The 17,180-nt window shown below is 45.3% G+C and overlaps 1 protein-coding gene across 2 annotated transcripts in view; it reads left to right on the forward strand.

Moving 5' to 3' along the window:
- Positions 1–17,180, forward strand: part of WSB2 (WD repeat and SOCS box containing 2) — a 22,285-nt gene continuing 5,105 nt past the window's right edge. The window contains exons 1-6 of one of the 2 annotated variants that reach the window (XM_068989435.1): positions 1–58; positions 6,032–6,200; positions 12,310–12,554; positions 12,702–12,833; positions 15,452–15,552; positions 16,687–16,859. In XM_068989435.1, the coding sequence (XP_068845536.1) occupies positions 46–58; positions 6,032–6,200; positions 12,310–12,554; positions 12,702–12,833; positions 15,452–15,552; positions 16,687–16,859 (833 nt within the window). In that variant the 5' untranslated portion in view covers positions 1–45. Of the gene's footprint in view, positions 59–6,012; positions 6,201–12,309; positions 12,555–12,701; positions 12,834–15,451; positions 15,553–16,686; positions 16,860–17,180 lie in introns of those variants that run through there. The other variant, XM_068989433.1, reaches the window with a different exon arrangement.

The raw sequence follows: 17,180 nt of genomic DNA on the forward strand, positions 1-17,180 counted from the left end.
GGGCTGAGGCGCCCGCCGCCTGCCGCGAGGCCGCGCGCGTCCTCCATGGAGGCCGGAGGTGAGTGGGGCCGCGGCGCGCGTTCCCCGCCGGCGGGGCAGGGCCCGTTCCCCTGGGGGCGGGGGGTGCAGGCTCGCCCGGGAACGGTCCGCGGGGGTGGGGTGGCATGGGCCACCGGGCCTGGGACGTCCGCGTCGGCGGCCGGCGAGGTGCACGCCCGGCGCCGAGCTTTGTTTCACTTTCGCTGTCAACGGCCCCCACCCCGTCTCCAACGTCTCCCGGCCGGACCCGGGGACTACGGGCCTCTGTGCAGCGGGGATCCCCACTCCCGGGACAGTGGGGGGAGCCTGGGGCCAGACGCCACCGCCCGGTTGGGACGCCAGGCCCTCGGAGGTGTGGGTGTTTTGATTCCCGAGAGGGGGTGGGTGCCCAGGTGTCGGGTGACGCACTCGAGGTCTGGGTGGGAGTCCGCTCTGCCCCATATAAGCTGTGTGATCGTGGACTAGCCATTTAACACAGGTCTCTTTTGTATCTGCAAAATGGGCTAATAATAGTATCTGCCTTAGCGGGCGGTTGGGAGCTTTTCAAACTTGCCTGCGCATGAAAATCGGGTCTGGAATTCCATTTGAAAACCCATATTGCGAGCCTGGTGACATAGATGGGGGGACAAGTTAGGATACACCGATGAGTGAGGTACTTGCCTTTATCCGTGTTAACAGCTGTATCAGAAAACGGTGTAGAAGTCAGAGAATATTGGAAGCCCTTGGAGGGTCAGCCCAAATGAACATGAGCCTCAGTGGGAATGGTGTGCTTGTGCTAAGGCCAAACCTCAAGGCGCGTGCTTCAGAATCTTTCCAACCACTTTGCCTCTAAACCCCGCTAATATAGAAACTTGGGGTGGGCTTGTGGTTTATTCTGGGAGTCCCAACTCTTGAATATACTCCCTTGCTTAAAGGCAGTTTCCTTAGGGGAAATTTCTCTGAAGAGGTCAAGGCCTGGGCTCAGAATTTCTTCCAGAACCTCTTTGTATTCTTCCAGTGAAGTGCAAGCTTCATTCTGGTCTGGAAGATTATGATTGTGGGTGTTTTTATGTTTCCCTGACTCCTTGGATGGAATAGGGATTACTGGTGGGTGGGTGGGTTGAAATCAGGGGATTCCCCCAGGGTGGTGTAACTTTTTAATTTGGGAAATGACATTTCTTTGTTTGCTGGAGTCAGGCTATTCAATACCAGGTGTAGAGGTAGCTCTCTCTACTTTCCCATCTAGATAAGGGCTTTCTTTTCAGTGAGTGTGTTACCCATAGAACTCTTATTAAATGGCCTCTATTGTTTGCCTGAAATCTTACGTGAATCTTTTTCTAGCTTCCGCTGTCATTTCCATTGACTCCTTTTAGTTTATATCTGACAGTGATCTGGAGCTAGTCTCCCTTTTTAGCAGGAATCTGTTTCCAGTTCTGGATTTTTCCTAATGATTGACGACTGTGTTTTGGGGTGTGGGCTGAGCTACTGAGAGCTGCCAAGCTACTGTTTTAAAAAAAGGTCAGTTTTATGTTCTTTTGAAACTGAATAAAGGCCTTTGTGATGGGATTACAATGGGCAACAGTAGATATCTTCAGAGCAGTGGTTAGAATGCATTTATACGTTGAAATATTCATTGAGTATCTACTGTATGTCAGGCACTCTAGGCCGGCGCTGGCTGAGAGAACTGTAACGTCAAGCCACATATGCAATTTGAAATATTTTAGTAGCAGTGTTAAAAAAGTGAAACAGGTGGATTTAACCTTAAAATTAAATGTTTGTCAATCTACCTCAACATATAATCATGATAAATTATTGAACATTTTTAGATTTTTGTTTTTGTACTGAGTCTTCAAAATAAAGCATGTATTGTGTAGCTAACAACCCATCTTAATTGGGACTTGCCATATTTCAGAAGGTTAGTAACCACATAGGACAGTACAGCCTGATAGCAATGAACAGTTTGAGGTGAGGGTGGGGAAGAGAGAAACTACAGTTTACCTAAAAACAAGCAATCAAGAGAAGATGGGTGAGTGATGCTTAAAAGGAAAATTCAGTGCAGTGAACGCAAGTCACTGGGCCACTTTGGGTAGTGAGGCCAGGAAGGTCCCTCGGACCTTGACACCAGCACTGAGGCCTAATCAGGACAAGGATCTGGGGCCAGCCAGGCAGAGTTTTCTAGGATGATGGAATGGCTAATGTAAAGATTCTAAGGCAGGATAAATCATAAAGCTTCCTGCCAGCTAGAGTCCTTCATAGCTTCCGTCTCTGTGTACAGACAAATCTCCTCCCACAGAAGAGGCCTATGGTACGTATCTTTCCACTCCGCCTGATTATCCAAACACATCCCAATGTTTAATTAAAAAACTCGGATCCATAGGCCTTTTCACCAAGAAGGTCCAGGGCAGGTACAATCCCAGATGAAGCTGGATCCTCTTGCCTCTGGGTTTTTTGTTTTGTTGTTTTTTTTTAAGTTCTGCACTAATTATGGCTTTCTCTTCCAGCTGCCAAGTTTAGTTTGGGCCCAGACTCCCTTTCAGAATCTTCATAGTTCCTTCATTTTTTTTCCCTCCTTATTTTAGTCTTTGAATTCTCGAGCCTGAGATAGCAAGAGATTAAATCCCCAAATGACAAAAATAGAGTGTGAAATCTGGATATGGCTTATGTTTAAGAAGCATTTCATGTTAAATTTTTGGCAAAGGCATCATAACAGTCTAAGGGACTTCATTTCATGTATATTATAGAGAGATACCATGTATATTTATTCCACAAATATTTACTGATGGCCTGCTCTCTGCCAGGAACTCTGCTTGGCACTGGAGATAAACATACAAGGTCCCGACTCTGTGGCATTGATGTCCTAGTTGGAAGGTGACAGATAACGATCACCATGGTGTTTGTGCTGTAAATAAAATAAAGTGAGAAGTTATGAAGAACCTTGACTTGAGATCAGAGAAGGGCTCTCTAAGGAGCCTCTCTTAGGGCTCTCTCTTGTCACATATTCTAAGGTGAAGAGAATAGCTGGTGCAAAGGCCCTGAGGTTGGAACTAATTGAGCACCACCAAGGGGTGAGAAAAGGCCTGTGTGCAGGACTTCTAGGGCAGGGTGAGGTTTTTATTATGAGGTGGATCGAAACTGATCACTGAGAGGTGAGGAGAATGGGTGGTGGGGGCCAGAGAGGGGGCTAGGAGAGCAGTCGGAAGCTGCTTAGAGATAACGTTGGATAGATGAGCTAATGCTGATGAGATGGTGTTACATAGTTGAGAATAAACAGCCATGAGGTGGAGGGAAGTTAGGTTTGCCAAGTCTTTTGGGAGCAGGCTCGATAGAACTTGTTCATGGGTCTGGATTGGGAGGTCAAGAAAAGAGAGAAGTCGGGGATGACCCCTTTTCGTATTGTGTGGAGCCTGCATGGCGTTGAAAGAATGGATGACATGCATATCCTGGAGGAAGCGAACCAAGTGTGGCTCTTACCAAGATGGAATAAAGTCAGGTGATAAAAATGTACCTCCAGGTCAGTGTCGTTTAATATTTGACTACTCCTGGTTTCTCAGCCTCAACACCATTCCAATGACGTTTTAAGCAAAATAATTTTTTTCTTGTGGGAGTCGAGGGTGGTTGTCCTGTGTGCTGTAAGATGTTTAGCAGAGTCCCTGGCCTCCACCCATTAGATACTAGGAGCACCACCTCCCAGAGGAGGCAGTGGCAACCCACTCCGGTCAGTACTCTTGCCTGGAAAATCCCATCGACAGAGGAGCCTGGTAGGCTGCAGTCCATGGGGTCGCTAAGAGTTGGACAAGAAAATTTTCTTGACTGAGCAACTTCATTTTCACTTTTCACTTTCATGCATTTGAGAAGGAAATGGCAACCACTCCAGTGTTCTTGCCTGGAGAATCCCAGGGACGGGGGAGCCTGGTGGGCTGCCGTCTATGGGGTCACACAGGGTCAGACACAACTGAAGCAAGTTAGCAGCAGCAGCACCATCACCACCCCCAGTTGGGACAACCAAAATATTTCCAGATATTGCCACATGTCCCCAAGGGACAGAAGTGCCCCCAACTGAGAACTGGATTACATGAAGGAGGCGTTGACAGGGTAGGGCCTTGTTACCTTAAGATACCTAGAAATAATAAAGAAAACACTACAGGATTGCTGCTTAACATTGAGTCTTGTTTTCAATTTGAAATATAATGTCCTACCATGCAAATATTCACATCCAGAGGAGTATGCTTGATTACACAAGTAATTGTATAAGTTAAAGGGTCACATATACAAAAATACAAATTTCTAGGAGGAATTACCTAGGCCTGTACAAATGCCAATTTAGACAGACCTAATATTTCAGAACCTAGATTTCCACATAGAACCTCAGGGAATGAATATTCTCTTTACAAAGGAAACTTAAAAATTTTTCTTTAAATAGCAAAGCCACAAAGTCTTGATATAATTTATTAAAATTCTATTTAAAGAGAATTTTCAGCAAAATATATCCATGTAAATAAGATGTACCCCTGTATTTTCTTACAATGCATACATCAGGAAATATATATATGCACACATGAAAATATTATATACATATTTGCATGTTTACCATCTGATTCATTGAATCTAAGAGATCATGGATTATATTGCCGTTATGTATCACTGAAAAAATACTGCCTGTTAAACTATGAGAAGTCATCACTTGACGCATCCTGATTTTAACAAGGTCAAACTATGAGAAGACATATAGAGATATGTCCTAAAATACACAAAACAGGAGCTGTTAAATTAGTATCTATCTGGTAACAGCTATAAAAGGGTCTGTCTCAAAACTGCTAAGTGGAACATACTCATCAGACAGTGACCTCATTCAGGATGGAAGCCAGTTTTTATATTCATATGTATCGCAATCAAAGGATCAGTTCTCAAGGCCTTGAACTTACGGACTTTGTCAGCCATTGAGAATCTTCTGTCAGAGGATAGAGTTGAATTAGGGACTGCCCTTTAAGTCGTTGAAGAAGCACCAGTCCAGCCCCGACCCTTCACCCTAAGAAATAAGGATTGAATTGGCTTGGTGTTTGAAGAAGGCTGTATAAATTCCAAGCTGGAGATGCGGTTGGGGCAGAGGGAATTGATAACTACAGAAGAGCAGTGAAATAAACAGGGTAGGACTTACTTTTGCTTTGATAGCGTGAGATCTGGGTACGCTTCTCAGTTGCTAATCTTGGTGGGATTCTCATAAGCAGAATATGAGTCCAGGTGTGAACTCGAATGAGTTGCTTGGGGCATGACAGGGAGACGTGTATGGCCGGCATGTGGCATGGACTGGAAAGGGGAGGCTGGGGCCAGTGGGGTGGGGAGGAAGGTTGCCTTTAGTGGTAGGCAAGTGGGTGCCTTGGAATGTATTTGAAAGAAATGTTGTGATGTAATGTGTGTTTCAGCTTTAGCAGGGTCCCTAGGGGCAGGAAAAAAAATGAATCTTGTAAAAAATCTGGGCAAGATGGGATGAAGATTTCAGCCAGAACAGAGAGGAGATGGAAGGAGGAGGGTAGATCAAGAGGTGGTGAGCAGCCGGTGTTAGCCTTGGTGATGGGAGGGATGCTGGCAAGTGAGGGGAAGTCTGTGAGTTTCAAATACTTCTTTCGGGAGAGAACTTAAGTACATCTGAAAGCCTCCTGATCAGTACCTTCTAGCTCGATCCTTGCCTGGCATGCCTCCTTTCTTCCTCTTTGGGCTTTCATGGGAAAACGAGGCCCCCCCCTTCGCTGGGTTCACCCTGACAAAGGTTACTCTGAGTCACGGTTAACCAGCAGTGCCAGAACTGAGTAACCCCACTGGAATTTGGCCTGTGGCTACTGTTATTGCCCTGGGTCATTTAAATGACAACTCCCTCTCGGAATCCAGACTGTCACTTTTTGCCAGGGGACGACCTCTGCTTTCCTGTGTCTGAGTCAGCAAGGTGCTCGGGGGCTGGGCTCTGCCCTTTCCGGTGAGGCGAGGGTGCCTTCTTGAAGTATGCTGTCTCCTGCCCCAGAGGAGCCGCTGCTGCTGGCCGAACTCAAGCCCGGGCGCCCCCACCAGTTTGATTGGAAGTCGAGCTGTGAAACGTGGAGCGTTGCCTTCTCCCCGGATGGTTCCTGGTTCGCCTGGTCTCAAGGACACTGCATTGTGAAGCTGATCCCCTGGCCTCTGGAGGAGCAGTTGTAAGTTCTTTCACACCCAAAGGAATGAAGATGTCCTGGGAACTTTCCCAAATGACTTCCTGCCCAAGAGCAGGAGAGGGAAGGTGGCCAAACAGTTCAGAAATTGATCATCGGGGTTTCCAGGGTCCTTCATCCTGTACCTGTGAAACTCATTCTGTTGATAGCCCCGAGTGTCTTTTTTTAACAGCTTTATTGAGGTATAATTTACATACTATACAATTTTCCCATTTAAAGTGTACAGTTAAGTGACTTCAGTATATTTACAGAGTTTGTGCATCCATCATCATGACCAATCTTAGAACGTTTTTGTCACCCCCAAAAGAAACCCATCATTCTTTAATACCTTTCTCCGCTCCAGCCCTGACCAGCTTCTAATCTGCTTTCTGTCTTTAAAGATTTGCCTATTCTAGGCATTTCATATGAATCGAATCATAACGTTATGTCATCTTCTGACTGGCTTCTTTCACTTAGGTACTATTTTCATGGTTATCTGTGTTTTAGCATGGTCCATGACTTAATTTCCCAAATGATATTCCTTTTTATGGAGACATAACATTTTGTTTTATAAGTTTATCAGCTGGTGAGCATTTAGGTTGTTTTCACTTTCTGTCTATAAAAAATAACACTGCTGCGAACACTTCCGCACTGGTTCTTGTGTGGATATGTTTTCGTATCTTGTGTGGATGTATGTTTTCATATACGTTTAACCATTTGAGGGCATGTCAGGCTGTTTTCCAGAGTGGTTGCACCATTTCATAATCCCAGCAGCAGTGTTGGAGATTCCCAGACTTTCCACAACCTCACCAACACTTGCAGGATAGCCATCGGAGTGGGTGTGAAGTGGCATCTCATTGTGGCTTTGATTTGCATTTCCCTATTGACTGCTGATGTTGTGCCTCCCGGCCCCCCGCCCCCTCTCCCCACACCGTGTGCTTACTGGCCCTTTGCCTATCTTTTTGGGAGAAATGTCTATTCAGATCCTTGGGCCATTTTAAAATTGGCTAGTTGCGTTTTTTGTTATCAACCAAGTTGTTTCTGATATGAACTAGCTTTTCTTTCTCTGCGCTGGACAAGTCTCAGTGTTTGAAGGCTGTGAGCTTCCGGTCAGATGGGAGCATCTGCATTTTTTTCATTTGTCCCAGGGCAACTCTATGTCTGTATTTATTGATTCAGCCAGCATTTTTTGCACGTCTCCCTTGCCTGACCGGGAGCCAAGGGCTGAGAATTCTGAAATATATTAAACATGGCCCCTGCCCTTGAAGGTCTCATTTGTTTTGCTTTAAGCATTTTATAAGTAGCTTATTAAAGTTTTTCATAAGTCCGGTCTGAAGCTTGTTGCCTTGATAATAGGTAATGATGATGCAAGTTTGCTAAGATGAGTACTTTGGATGCTGCAGGGGCTGAGGAATGTACATGTGTGCATTTTCTGGAAGGAAGGCCATTTCAACGATCTTAAAACTGCTCTTCCTGCAATCAAAAAATCTCAGAAATGAGGTCATCTATTTATTTGTTTTTTAAAAAAATTTCATTGGCATATAGTTATCTACAATGTTGTATTATTTTCTGCTGTTCAGCAAAGTGAATCAGTTATACATACACATTTATCCTCTCTTTTTTAGATTTATTTCCCATATAGGTTATTATGGAATATTGAATAGAGTTCTCTGTGCTGTATAGTTGGTCCTTAGTTGTTATCTATTTTATATATAGTAATGTGTATTTGTCAATCCCAGTCTCCCAATTTATCCCTCCCCTTTTTTCCCATAACCATAACATTATTTTCTACATATGCAACTCTGTTTCTGTTTTGTAAAATAAGTACATTTGTAGCTTTTTTTTTAGATTCTACATATAAGTGCTATACTGTGTTATTTGTTTTTCTCTAACTTACTTCACTCAGTAGGACAGCCTCTAGGTTCCCCCATGTTGCTGTAAATGGGAGGTCATGTATTACATACACTGCTTTTCAACATGAAATTAATCATGTGATAGTTAAAAATCAGAAATAGCTTAAAAACTGGTAACAAGAACGGTTAAGGAGAAATTATGGCATTGCCATCTGATATTTTTGCAGCCATCAAAGATTGCAGTGTAGGCTTTTTTTTTTTAATGTTTATTTATTTACAGTTGCGTTTGGTCTTCATTGCTGTGCAAACTTTTCGCTGGCTGTGGCGAGCGGGGGCTCCTCTGTAGCTGTGGTTCGAGGGCTCCTCGTTACTGTGGTTTCTCCTGTTGCAGAGCACAGGCTCTCGGTTGCTTTGGCTTCAGTAGTTGCCACACGGTGGGCTCAGTAGTCGCAGTGCCTGGGCTCTAGAGCACAGGCTCAATAGTTGCTCCACAGCATGTGGGATCTTACTGGATCAGGAATCATACCCGTGTCTCCTGCATTGGCAGGGGGACTTTTTACCACTGAGCCACCAGGGAAGCCCTGGGTTTTTTTTTTGTTTTTTTTAAATCACATTTTTCAGTTCCTTCTATACTCGTTTAATGAAAATGTTAAGATCATTCATTATTTATTAATCCCCCAGTCTAAATGCAAGGGATTCAGCTTCGTATCCAGACTTGGGTATGACGTAGATTTAGTCTGAAAAATAATTTTTTAAAAAAGCATAAAGTGGAAAATCTGTTATTTCCTTGAAAATCACTTCTGTATTCAAATATATATATATTCAGTTCAGTTCAGTCGCTCAGTCGTGTCCAACTCTTTGTGACCCCATGAATTGCAGCATGCCAGGCCTCCCTGTCCATCACTGTCTCCCGGAGTTCACTCAGACTCACGTCCATCGAATCCGTGATGCCATCCAGCCATCTCATCCTCGGTCGTCCCCTTCTCCTCCTGCCCCCAATCCCTCCAAGCATCAGAGTCTTTTCCAATGAGTCAGATCTTTGTATGAGGTGGCCAAAGTACTGGAGCTTCAGCTTTAGCATCATTCCTTCCAAAGAAATCCCAGGGTTGATCTCCTAGACATAATATGTCTTTCCCATATTAATTAAGGAAAATAGAAATTTGAGCATTAACCCTTTTTTGTGCATCTTTTGTTTAATATAATGAAGGGAACATGTTTAGCATGTTAAATGGCATATTACTTATTTTAGGGAAAAACCATATATTTTGAAGAGTAATAACTTGAGGAAATATTTACAGTACAAGGTTTACTCAGAAAAGCAAGCTATGAAACTCTGTGCAGTACGATCCCAAATTTGTTTTTGAAAAACATGTATATACATAAATAAAAATTCATGGTACAGTGTTTACTGTGGTTAGAGTGGTGTTCAGTTCAGTCGCTCAGTCATGTCTGACTCTTTGCGACCTCATGGACTGTAGCACACCAGGCTTCCCTGTCCTTCACCATCTCCCGGAGTTTGCTCAAACTCGTGTCCGTCAAGTCAGTGATGCCATCCAACTATCTCATCCTCTGTTGTCCTCTTCTTCTCCCACCTTCAATCCTTCCCAGCATCAAGGTCTTTTCCAGTGTTGGAGTTTTAGCTTCAGCATCAGTCTTTCCAGTGAATATTCAGGGCCGATTTCCTTTAGGATGGACTGGTTGGATCTCCTTGCAATCCAAGGGACTCTCAAGAGTCTTCTCCAACACCACAGTTCAAAAGCATCAATTCTCAATGCTCAGCTTTCTTTATAATCCAACTCTCACATTCATACATGACTACTAGAAAAACCATAGCTTTGACTAGATGGATCTTTGTCATTAGGATCTGGTAATTTTTATAATTTTCTCATCTCCAAAATTTCCCCATTTTCCACTATTATTTTTATAGTTTGAAATAATTGTTATTTTAAAAGTTCTTTAAAAGAGAAAATCTGAGTCCTTTATATTCTTGTTAGGATTGTTACACACAAGAAATCATATAGTGCTTTCAAGATTGAGCAAATAATTGATATTAATGAAATAATGTACTACTTTTAGAAATAACATTTTCAGACACTTTAATTTTGATGAATTTAAGTTCTAATGACTCTACCCTGGCCCCGAGCTACCCCCTACCTTCCATGTGGCTCACCCTTTGAATTCATTGCAGACTCTGAAGTCCAAGGCATTTGCTGGACACTAGGCTAGGACACCCAAGGCTTGGCTCTGATTCTGCCTCTGATTTTGTGGCCCTGGGAAAGTTATCTCTATCCCACGTATGGATATTTTAAAATCTTGTTCCAGAAAAAAAATCTATGATGTTAAAATGAATTGAAATATAAATGTGCCTTAATTCCTTTGGACTAAAGTAGCTACAGATGTATCTCTTAATTCAAATACAGAAATTAGGATTTTATAAAAGAAATAAAAGGTAACTTTGGAGGTTCCAAGCTGTCCTGCAGAGCTGTCGCATGGCCAGCTTGGGCTCCCAAGTCAGAGCAGGTCTTTGACGTGCATGTATAGGCCTGTTTGGGGCTACGTGTGCACCGGGCAGCCTTCACTGAAAAGACGTTAACTGTCGTATTCAGGTGTTCTGTCAGAATGACAAATTTTCAGAGCACATTTGGCCATTTAGACCAGGAGTCAGCAAACTTCTTCTTTAAAGGCCCAGATAGTAAATATTTTGGCTTTGGGGCATATGTCTCCATCAGGACAAGTCAGCTCTGCTGCTAGAGGGTCTAAGCGACCCTTGATGAGATGCAGGCAAACAAGCAAACTTTGTGTGCAAAACAGACTGCCCACCTGGGCACTCCCTGCCAGCCTCTGCTATGGAATAATAGAGTTTCCAGAGCTGAAAGAATCTACACTGGCCTCAGTCTCTTGCTGCCAGTTTTGTAGGTGAACTTGGTTAAAATTCTTTAATATATTTCAACCACGTGATTGACAAAAGCGTGATTTACCTAATTTTGGGGAAACAAATGTAATACAAAAAGAGGTTCAGCTGCATGTACGTCGACTATAGGATTTTTCATGGAAATGAGTTGCAGCTTTATCATCACCGTTCCTTCAGCTTGATAAACCCGAGAGTGTGATCAGAGTCAGGTAGAAAAGCAGGACTGAGTACTTGCACTGACAAAGTATACCACAGGCCAGAAACTGCATTTGCAGGCTGAACTGCAGGGCAGTTTAATTGCTTGTTCCTTTGAGAGGTATGTGCGGCAGAGTGTGGGCAGGGCCCTGTTTCTTAGGGACAGAGTCTTATTTAGCTTGTCTAGGCCTGTGTTTCAGCATAAGTAGAAGGTAAAAGGCAAGGCTTGCGCTACAAGATCTTTGAGGTCAGCGTACCTCTGAACAGCTCTGAGTTGTTTCCTTGATGCCCTGCTGGTTGGTTCCTGGGCTGGAAGAGTCATCAGAAAAGAAATGAAAGAGCCTCACTCATGGATCAGAGCAAAGTGAGGGAAGGTGGAAATCATGTGTACTAAGCAAACTGTTGGCCAGAAAGGGGTTTACTTTCTGCTCTTGGGGTGCTTTCTAACCCAGAGATAAAGGAGTATTATGAGGCAGAAGAGTAGCAAATGTGTAATCAGGCTCTAAGTTCTGTCCTAGTTCCAGACCTACAGCATGCTTTCTTTCTCATGAGGAACACTGAATGTCTCTCTCCTTCCATGCACCAAAACCTGGGAGAACTTTCCAAAGAAGAGAATGACTCCCTGGAGCATCTGTGATCTAGTTCTCTCCCACAAGGCAGGTCACGCCACTGCAGGGCTGTCAGAAGTGGAATGAGCCACGGCCAATGAAGTCCCTGTTACAAGCATTCTAAAAAGAAACAGGAAGAAAAGTCATGCTGCTGCTGCTGCTAAGTCACTTCAGTTGTGTCCGACTCTGTGTGACCCCATAGATGGCAGCCCACCAGGCTCCCCCATCCCTGGGATTCTCCAGGCAAGAACACTGGAGTGGGTTGCTATTTCCTTCTCCAATGCATGAAAGTGAAAAGTTAAAGTGAAGTCACTCAGTTGTGTCTGACTCTTCGCGACCCCGTGGACTGCAGCCTACCAGGCTCCTCCGCCCATGGGATTTTCCAGGCAAGAGTACTGGAGTGCGTTGCCATTGGCCTTCTCTGAAAGTCATGCTAGAATTCACCAAAGTTGTTTCTAGGACTTCAAAGGCTTAGATGGCCCAGAGTGAAAGGTTGGTTGACTTGGTGGCAGTTTCAGATTCATTAAGAACTCTTCTGCTTTCCCTAGCATCCCTAAAGGGTTTGAAGCCAAAAGTCGAAGCAGCAAAAATGAGACAAAAGGGCGAGGCAGCCCAAAGGAGAAGACACTGGACTGTGGGCAGATTGTCTGGGGCTTGGCCTTCAGCCCATGGCCTTCTCCACCCAGCAAGAAACTCTGGGCTCGCCACCATCCGCAGGTGCCAGACGTCTCTTGCCTGATCCTTGCTACTGGGCTCAACGATGGGCAAATCAAGATTTGGGAGGTACAGACAGGTAGGTCATTTCTGGCTGGGATCAAGGCCCCTAGGGCTCGCTTGCACATTCTGATCAGGGACGGCCTGTTGACTGAGGGGTGTGGCCGTGACCCAAGGACCAGGGCTTCGCCTCCCCCTGACTTAGTGCCCTGCTCTCTCACTCTAGGGCTCCTGCTTTTGAATCTTTCCGGCCATCAGGATGTCGTGAGAGATCTCAGCTTCACACCCAGTGGCAGTTTGATTTTGGTTTCTGCATCTCGGGATAAGACTCTTCGCATCTGGGACCTGAACAAACATGGTATGGAGGTGAAGGGATGACTTGGAAGCCGCCATATACTCTTTATTTGCCCCTGTCTCTGCTTGACCAGTGTCATTTTATCCAGGACAGTGTTTCTTAACCTTTTTTCCATTAGTGCCTCCTAAGGAGACTTTTTAGACATACTTTTCCTAGCACCACCCCCACCCCCCGACTACCTGGGAGATTTTCATACCAGAGATACAGAGATACACTGTGTCTCTTCAAGTGCTGAATGCTTATCTATGCTTTGTACATAAAAGAGGTAAGATTTTTCTGACCATCAAGAACCAGTTTTCATCCCTGATGAAAATACGTGGTATAGCATAGCTTTTCTCAGCTCTGGCACTCTTGCACTTTGGGCTAGATAATTCTTATGGGCCAACCTGTGGGTTTTTGATTGTGGAGCAGTATACTTCTCGTACCCATGAGATGCCAGTAGCACCTTCTCCAGTGTTAACAACCAAAAATGTCTCCAGACATTGCCTGGTTTCCACATGGAGGGCCACAGTCTCCCTGGGTTGAGAACCAGTGATTGAGAAGAAATCATCCATGCTGGGTACTTCCTGTTAGAGATAGTTAGAATCTAGGTTAGAAGAATTCTCTCGGGCTAGGGGTGGGGCGGAGTGGGGTGTTCATTTTTCCTTTAAGCAGAACAGTATGGAGGAGTGGCCTGATGCAGAATTCCATTCATCTCTGGTGTTGATCCTTAGCTGGAATGGTGACACAAGGAAGAGGAATTTGTTTCTAGGATATTTTTCCCTCATGTGGGCAGGGACGTGGGTGTGGAGGGAGGTGGCAGAAAGAGGAAGTGGCGTCGTGACTATTCTAGCTCCAGCTTACCTGTCCCTTTCCTCTCAGAAACAAGCCTGCTAGCTTGTCAGACAACTAAGGAGGTGCTTGTGGTGGCCTTACCTGGAGGCATCTCATCACCCAGAGAGCCCTGGAGCCTTTTCTGCCTGTTGCTGTGGAGCTTGTAGTTGCGTGGTCCGAGGTGGGCCTGCAGACTGGGAGGACTGCTCAGAGGCAACACCATTTGTAATGTGTGTCCGCAGGCAGCTTGCCACCAGCAAGGAGGGGAAGGGACCGAGAGTGGACAGAATGGCCTTGGCCAACTACTAGGGCCTTTCAAGGAGAGAAGGGTAGAGTTGTGTCCCTAGGTACCCGGCCCTGCCTTGCTACCCTGCCTTGATATAGTCACTCACACCTACCCGGGCGCAGGTGCACGTCTTACAGCTAAAGAAGCCATGACCGACTTAAAAAAATTTATTTCCAATATATACTCACACATACACATAACTCATAAATGCATATATACGACCATAGACATTCCCGGCCTTTGTTGGGGTTTCTCCCCCTAAGCAGTCTCACCCTCCCCTCAACTGTATTCCTCCATAGTTCCCCCTGTAGTGCTGTCACCCGTGCTAAGAGCCTTCCATGCTTCCTTCCATGCTTTTCTCTATACTTACATAATCTATTCAGACACTCACATTTCCATTTATGGATTTGGGGGTCATTGTCTCACAAAAATGGAATCTCGTTTTTTACATTTTTTTTGCTTCTTGCTTTTTTTTTTAAAATTAAACACTCCGTAGAAAATCTAGTTCCTTAATTTCATGTGACTTAACAGGTGAAATACTACCCTTTATCCATCGATTCCTCTGTTGATGGGCATTTGATTTTTTCCCAAAATGGAGACCTGGAGAGATGAAATGAGTGTCCCAGCATAATGCACTGAGTAGGCAGTGGAGCCAGGGTTCAAGCCCAAGTTTGCCTGCCTCAGAGCACATGGCCCTAATGACCCTGCACCACTGCCCATCCATTCATCCTGGCGAGGTGTGGAGAGTGGGGTCCTGTGACTGGGGGAAGCCATTACAGAGCATGAGTGACAGAATTGAAGGTCTGACATTTGAGAGGATGCTTCAGAGTAATCCAGGTGGTTGGAGGACCTGAAAAGAATAGTCTGCTATAAAAGGAACGTGTCCAGTCTAATCTGTGGCCAGCCCTTATCCCATTGACCTTGTGGATTTTGGTGAAGCAGTTGGTAATGATTTCCCTTGGGCACTGTAATGTCACGTTAATAGGTTTCAGGCATTTAAATGACAAGTCTTGTCATATGTCTCTGCATTAAAAAAGGAGCCCAAATCTAGAAAGATGGTACTGATAAAACCTATTTGCAGGGCAGCAGTGGATATGTAGACAGAGAACAGACTTGTGAACACAGTGGGGGAGGAGAGGATGGGATGAATGGACAGAGTAACATGGAAACAGATACACTATCATATGTAGAAGAGGTAGCCAGTGGAAATTTTCTGTATGACTCAGAGAGCTCAAACCTATGCTCTGTGACAATCCAGAGTGGGTGGGATGGGGTGGGAGGGAGGTTCAAGAGGGAGGGGATGTATATATACCTATGGCAGATTTATGTTGATGTATGGCAGAAACCAACACAATATTATAAAGCAACTGTCTTCCAAATAAAAATAAAAACGGGGGAGTGTGGGCTCAGCTGCTGGAGAACCGCTGGATATAGCAGGTAGGGGGGCCACCACCGCTGGTTTTTGGGGTTCCTGCTTTGTGGTTCTGGGAGTTGGCTAACTGTGTGCTCCCCCTTCTCCCAGGTAAACAGATCCAGGTGTTATCGGGCCACCTGCAGTGGGTTTACTGCTGCTCCATCTCACCAGACTGCAGCATGCTATGTTCCGCGGCCGGAGAAAAATCGGTGAGTCTCAAACTAGGGGTGCCCTTTGCTGTGTTGCTTCAGTTCCATGAGACGTGGAGGCCTGTGTGTGAGAGGGTAAGCGAGCCAGTGTCCTTGAAACTCGACTGCAGATCCACCCCAGCGGGAGCCACGCTGCCCGCTGAGGCCCCTCCTGCATGCCTGCCTTCTGATTTGCACTGTGACACGGACCCGCTCCATCACTGGAGGGCCGTTTGCCTTCACAAGATGGGAAAGTGGTGCTTTTAAAATGTCTTTCCCCCTCAGAGTCTAAGATTTTAAAAGTTGCAACCCACACTTGGATCCATATTTCCTTCGAACCATCTAATCTGAATCCATCTGATTAGGATTTCCATTTCAAATCATAAAACATAGAGAACCTTCTTGAACTTTGTCCTGAAATCCTATCTATTACAGGAAAAGTACTGGAAACCCAGGAACAGTTTGGAAACCGTTTGAGTTTTGTGTCTGCATTGGGCTGTTGGTTGCTATGACTGACTTGGGAAAGTTAGAGAGTCCACTATTTGGTATGGCCCAAGAGGTTAATCATTGATTTGAGGTTTGGAACTAGGTGAAAACGAGAGTTTTCTTAAAGGAAAGAAAAAAATTATTCTTTTAATGATTCTGAGAAGTTTTAAGTTAATGAGCTAGGTCAAACCTACAGCTCTGGGGCAGATTTCTGTGGTCCTGTAAACCAAAGGGGAGGGGGTTGTCAGATGGCTCTGTTGGGTACCCTGGAATTCACCTCTGACCCCTGTTTTTGGTTTTAAGTGAAAGGGCAAGAGAGCCACTGGCTTAGGTCTTCAGCATGCATTGCCCTCCTTGCTAAGAGAGCTCAGAAGCAGAACCCAGATCCCTCCCCTGAGCCATGTTGGTGGCCATCTTCCTGAGGTCAGTCAATTGATCTCCCTTAAAGTAAGCGTCTTGAGCATGTCCCTTGCTTAGGCGCCTCAAGAATTCAGACCCATCACTTTATTTAAGCTCAAATGACACGCTCTGGAAGAAACATAGAAGAGCGGGTAGAGAGCTTGGCTTCCCCTGGCTGTAGAGCTGGGAGAGGCAGGGTTGTACCTTCCCCTCACTCGTCGTGTCCTGAGTGCTGTCTCCACCCTGACCAGGCACCTGCTCTTCCCATAGGTCTTTCTGTGGAGCATGCGTTCCTACACGTTAATTCGGAAGCTAGAGGGCCACCAGAGCAGCGTGGTGTCTTGTGACTTCTCCCCTGACTCTGCCTTGCTCGTCACGGCTTCTTATGATACCAATGTGATCATGTGGGACCCCTACACCGGCGAGCGGCTGCGATCACTCCAGTAAGGACCGCTCCCCTGCTTCAGCTTCCTGGTGGGGTGAGCGATGAGAAACCTGTCTTGGTGCCGGACGCAGTGTGGTCCTGCCTGTTCTAAGGCACTGGTGTGCAGCAGTGTTTGTCAGTGGCATTCTCAAATGAGCCCCCAGTGCCTTCAAGTCTCCTGTGATCAGAGGCTCACTGTATTGCTTGGATTCAGCATTATGAAACCTCACAGTGACTCTCTCTTTCCATTTACTAATAACTGTAGTAACAGGTTCAGAATGATCCTCTTATCGAAACTGTTATTTCCAAAGTGAGTTTTCTTGTTCTCACCAACTTAGTC

Source organism: Capricornis sumatraensis, chromosome 17, assembly GCF_032405125.1.
Source record: "Capricornis sumatraensis isolate serow.1 chromosome 17, serow.2, whole genome shotgun sequence".
Taxonomy (NCBI): domain Eukaryota; kingdom Metazoa; phylum Chordata; class Mammalia; order Artiodactyla; family Bovidae; genus Capricornis; species Capricornis sumatraensis.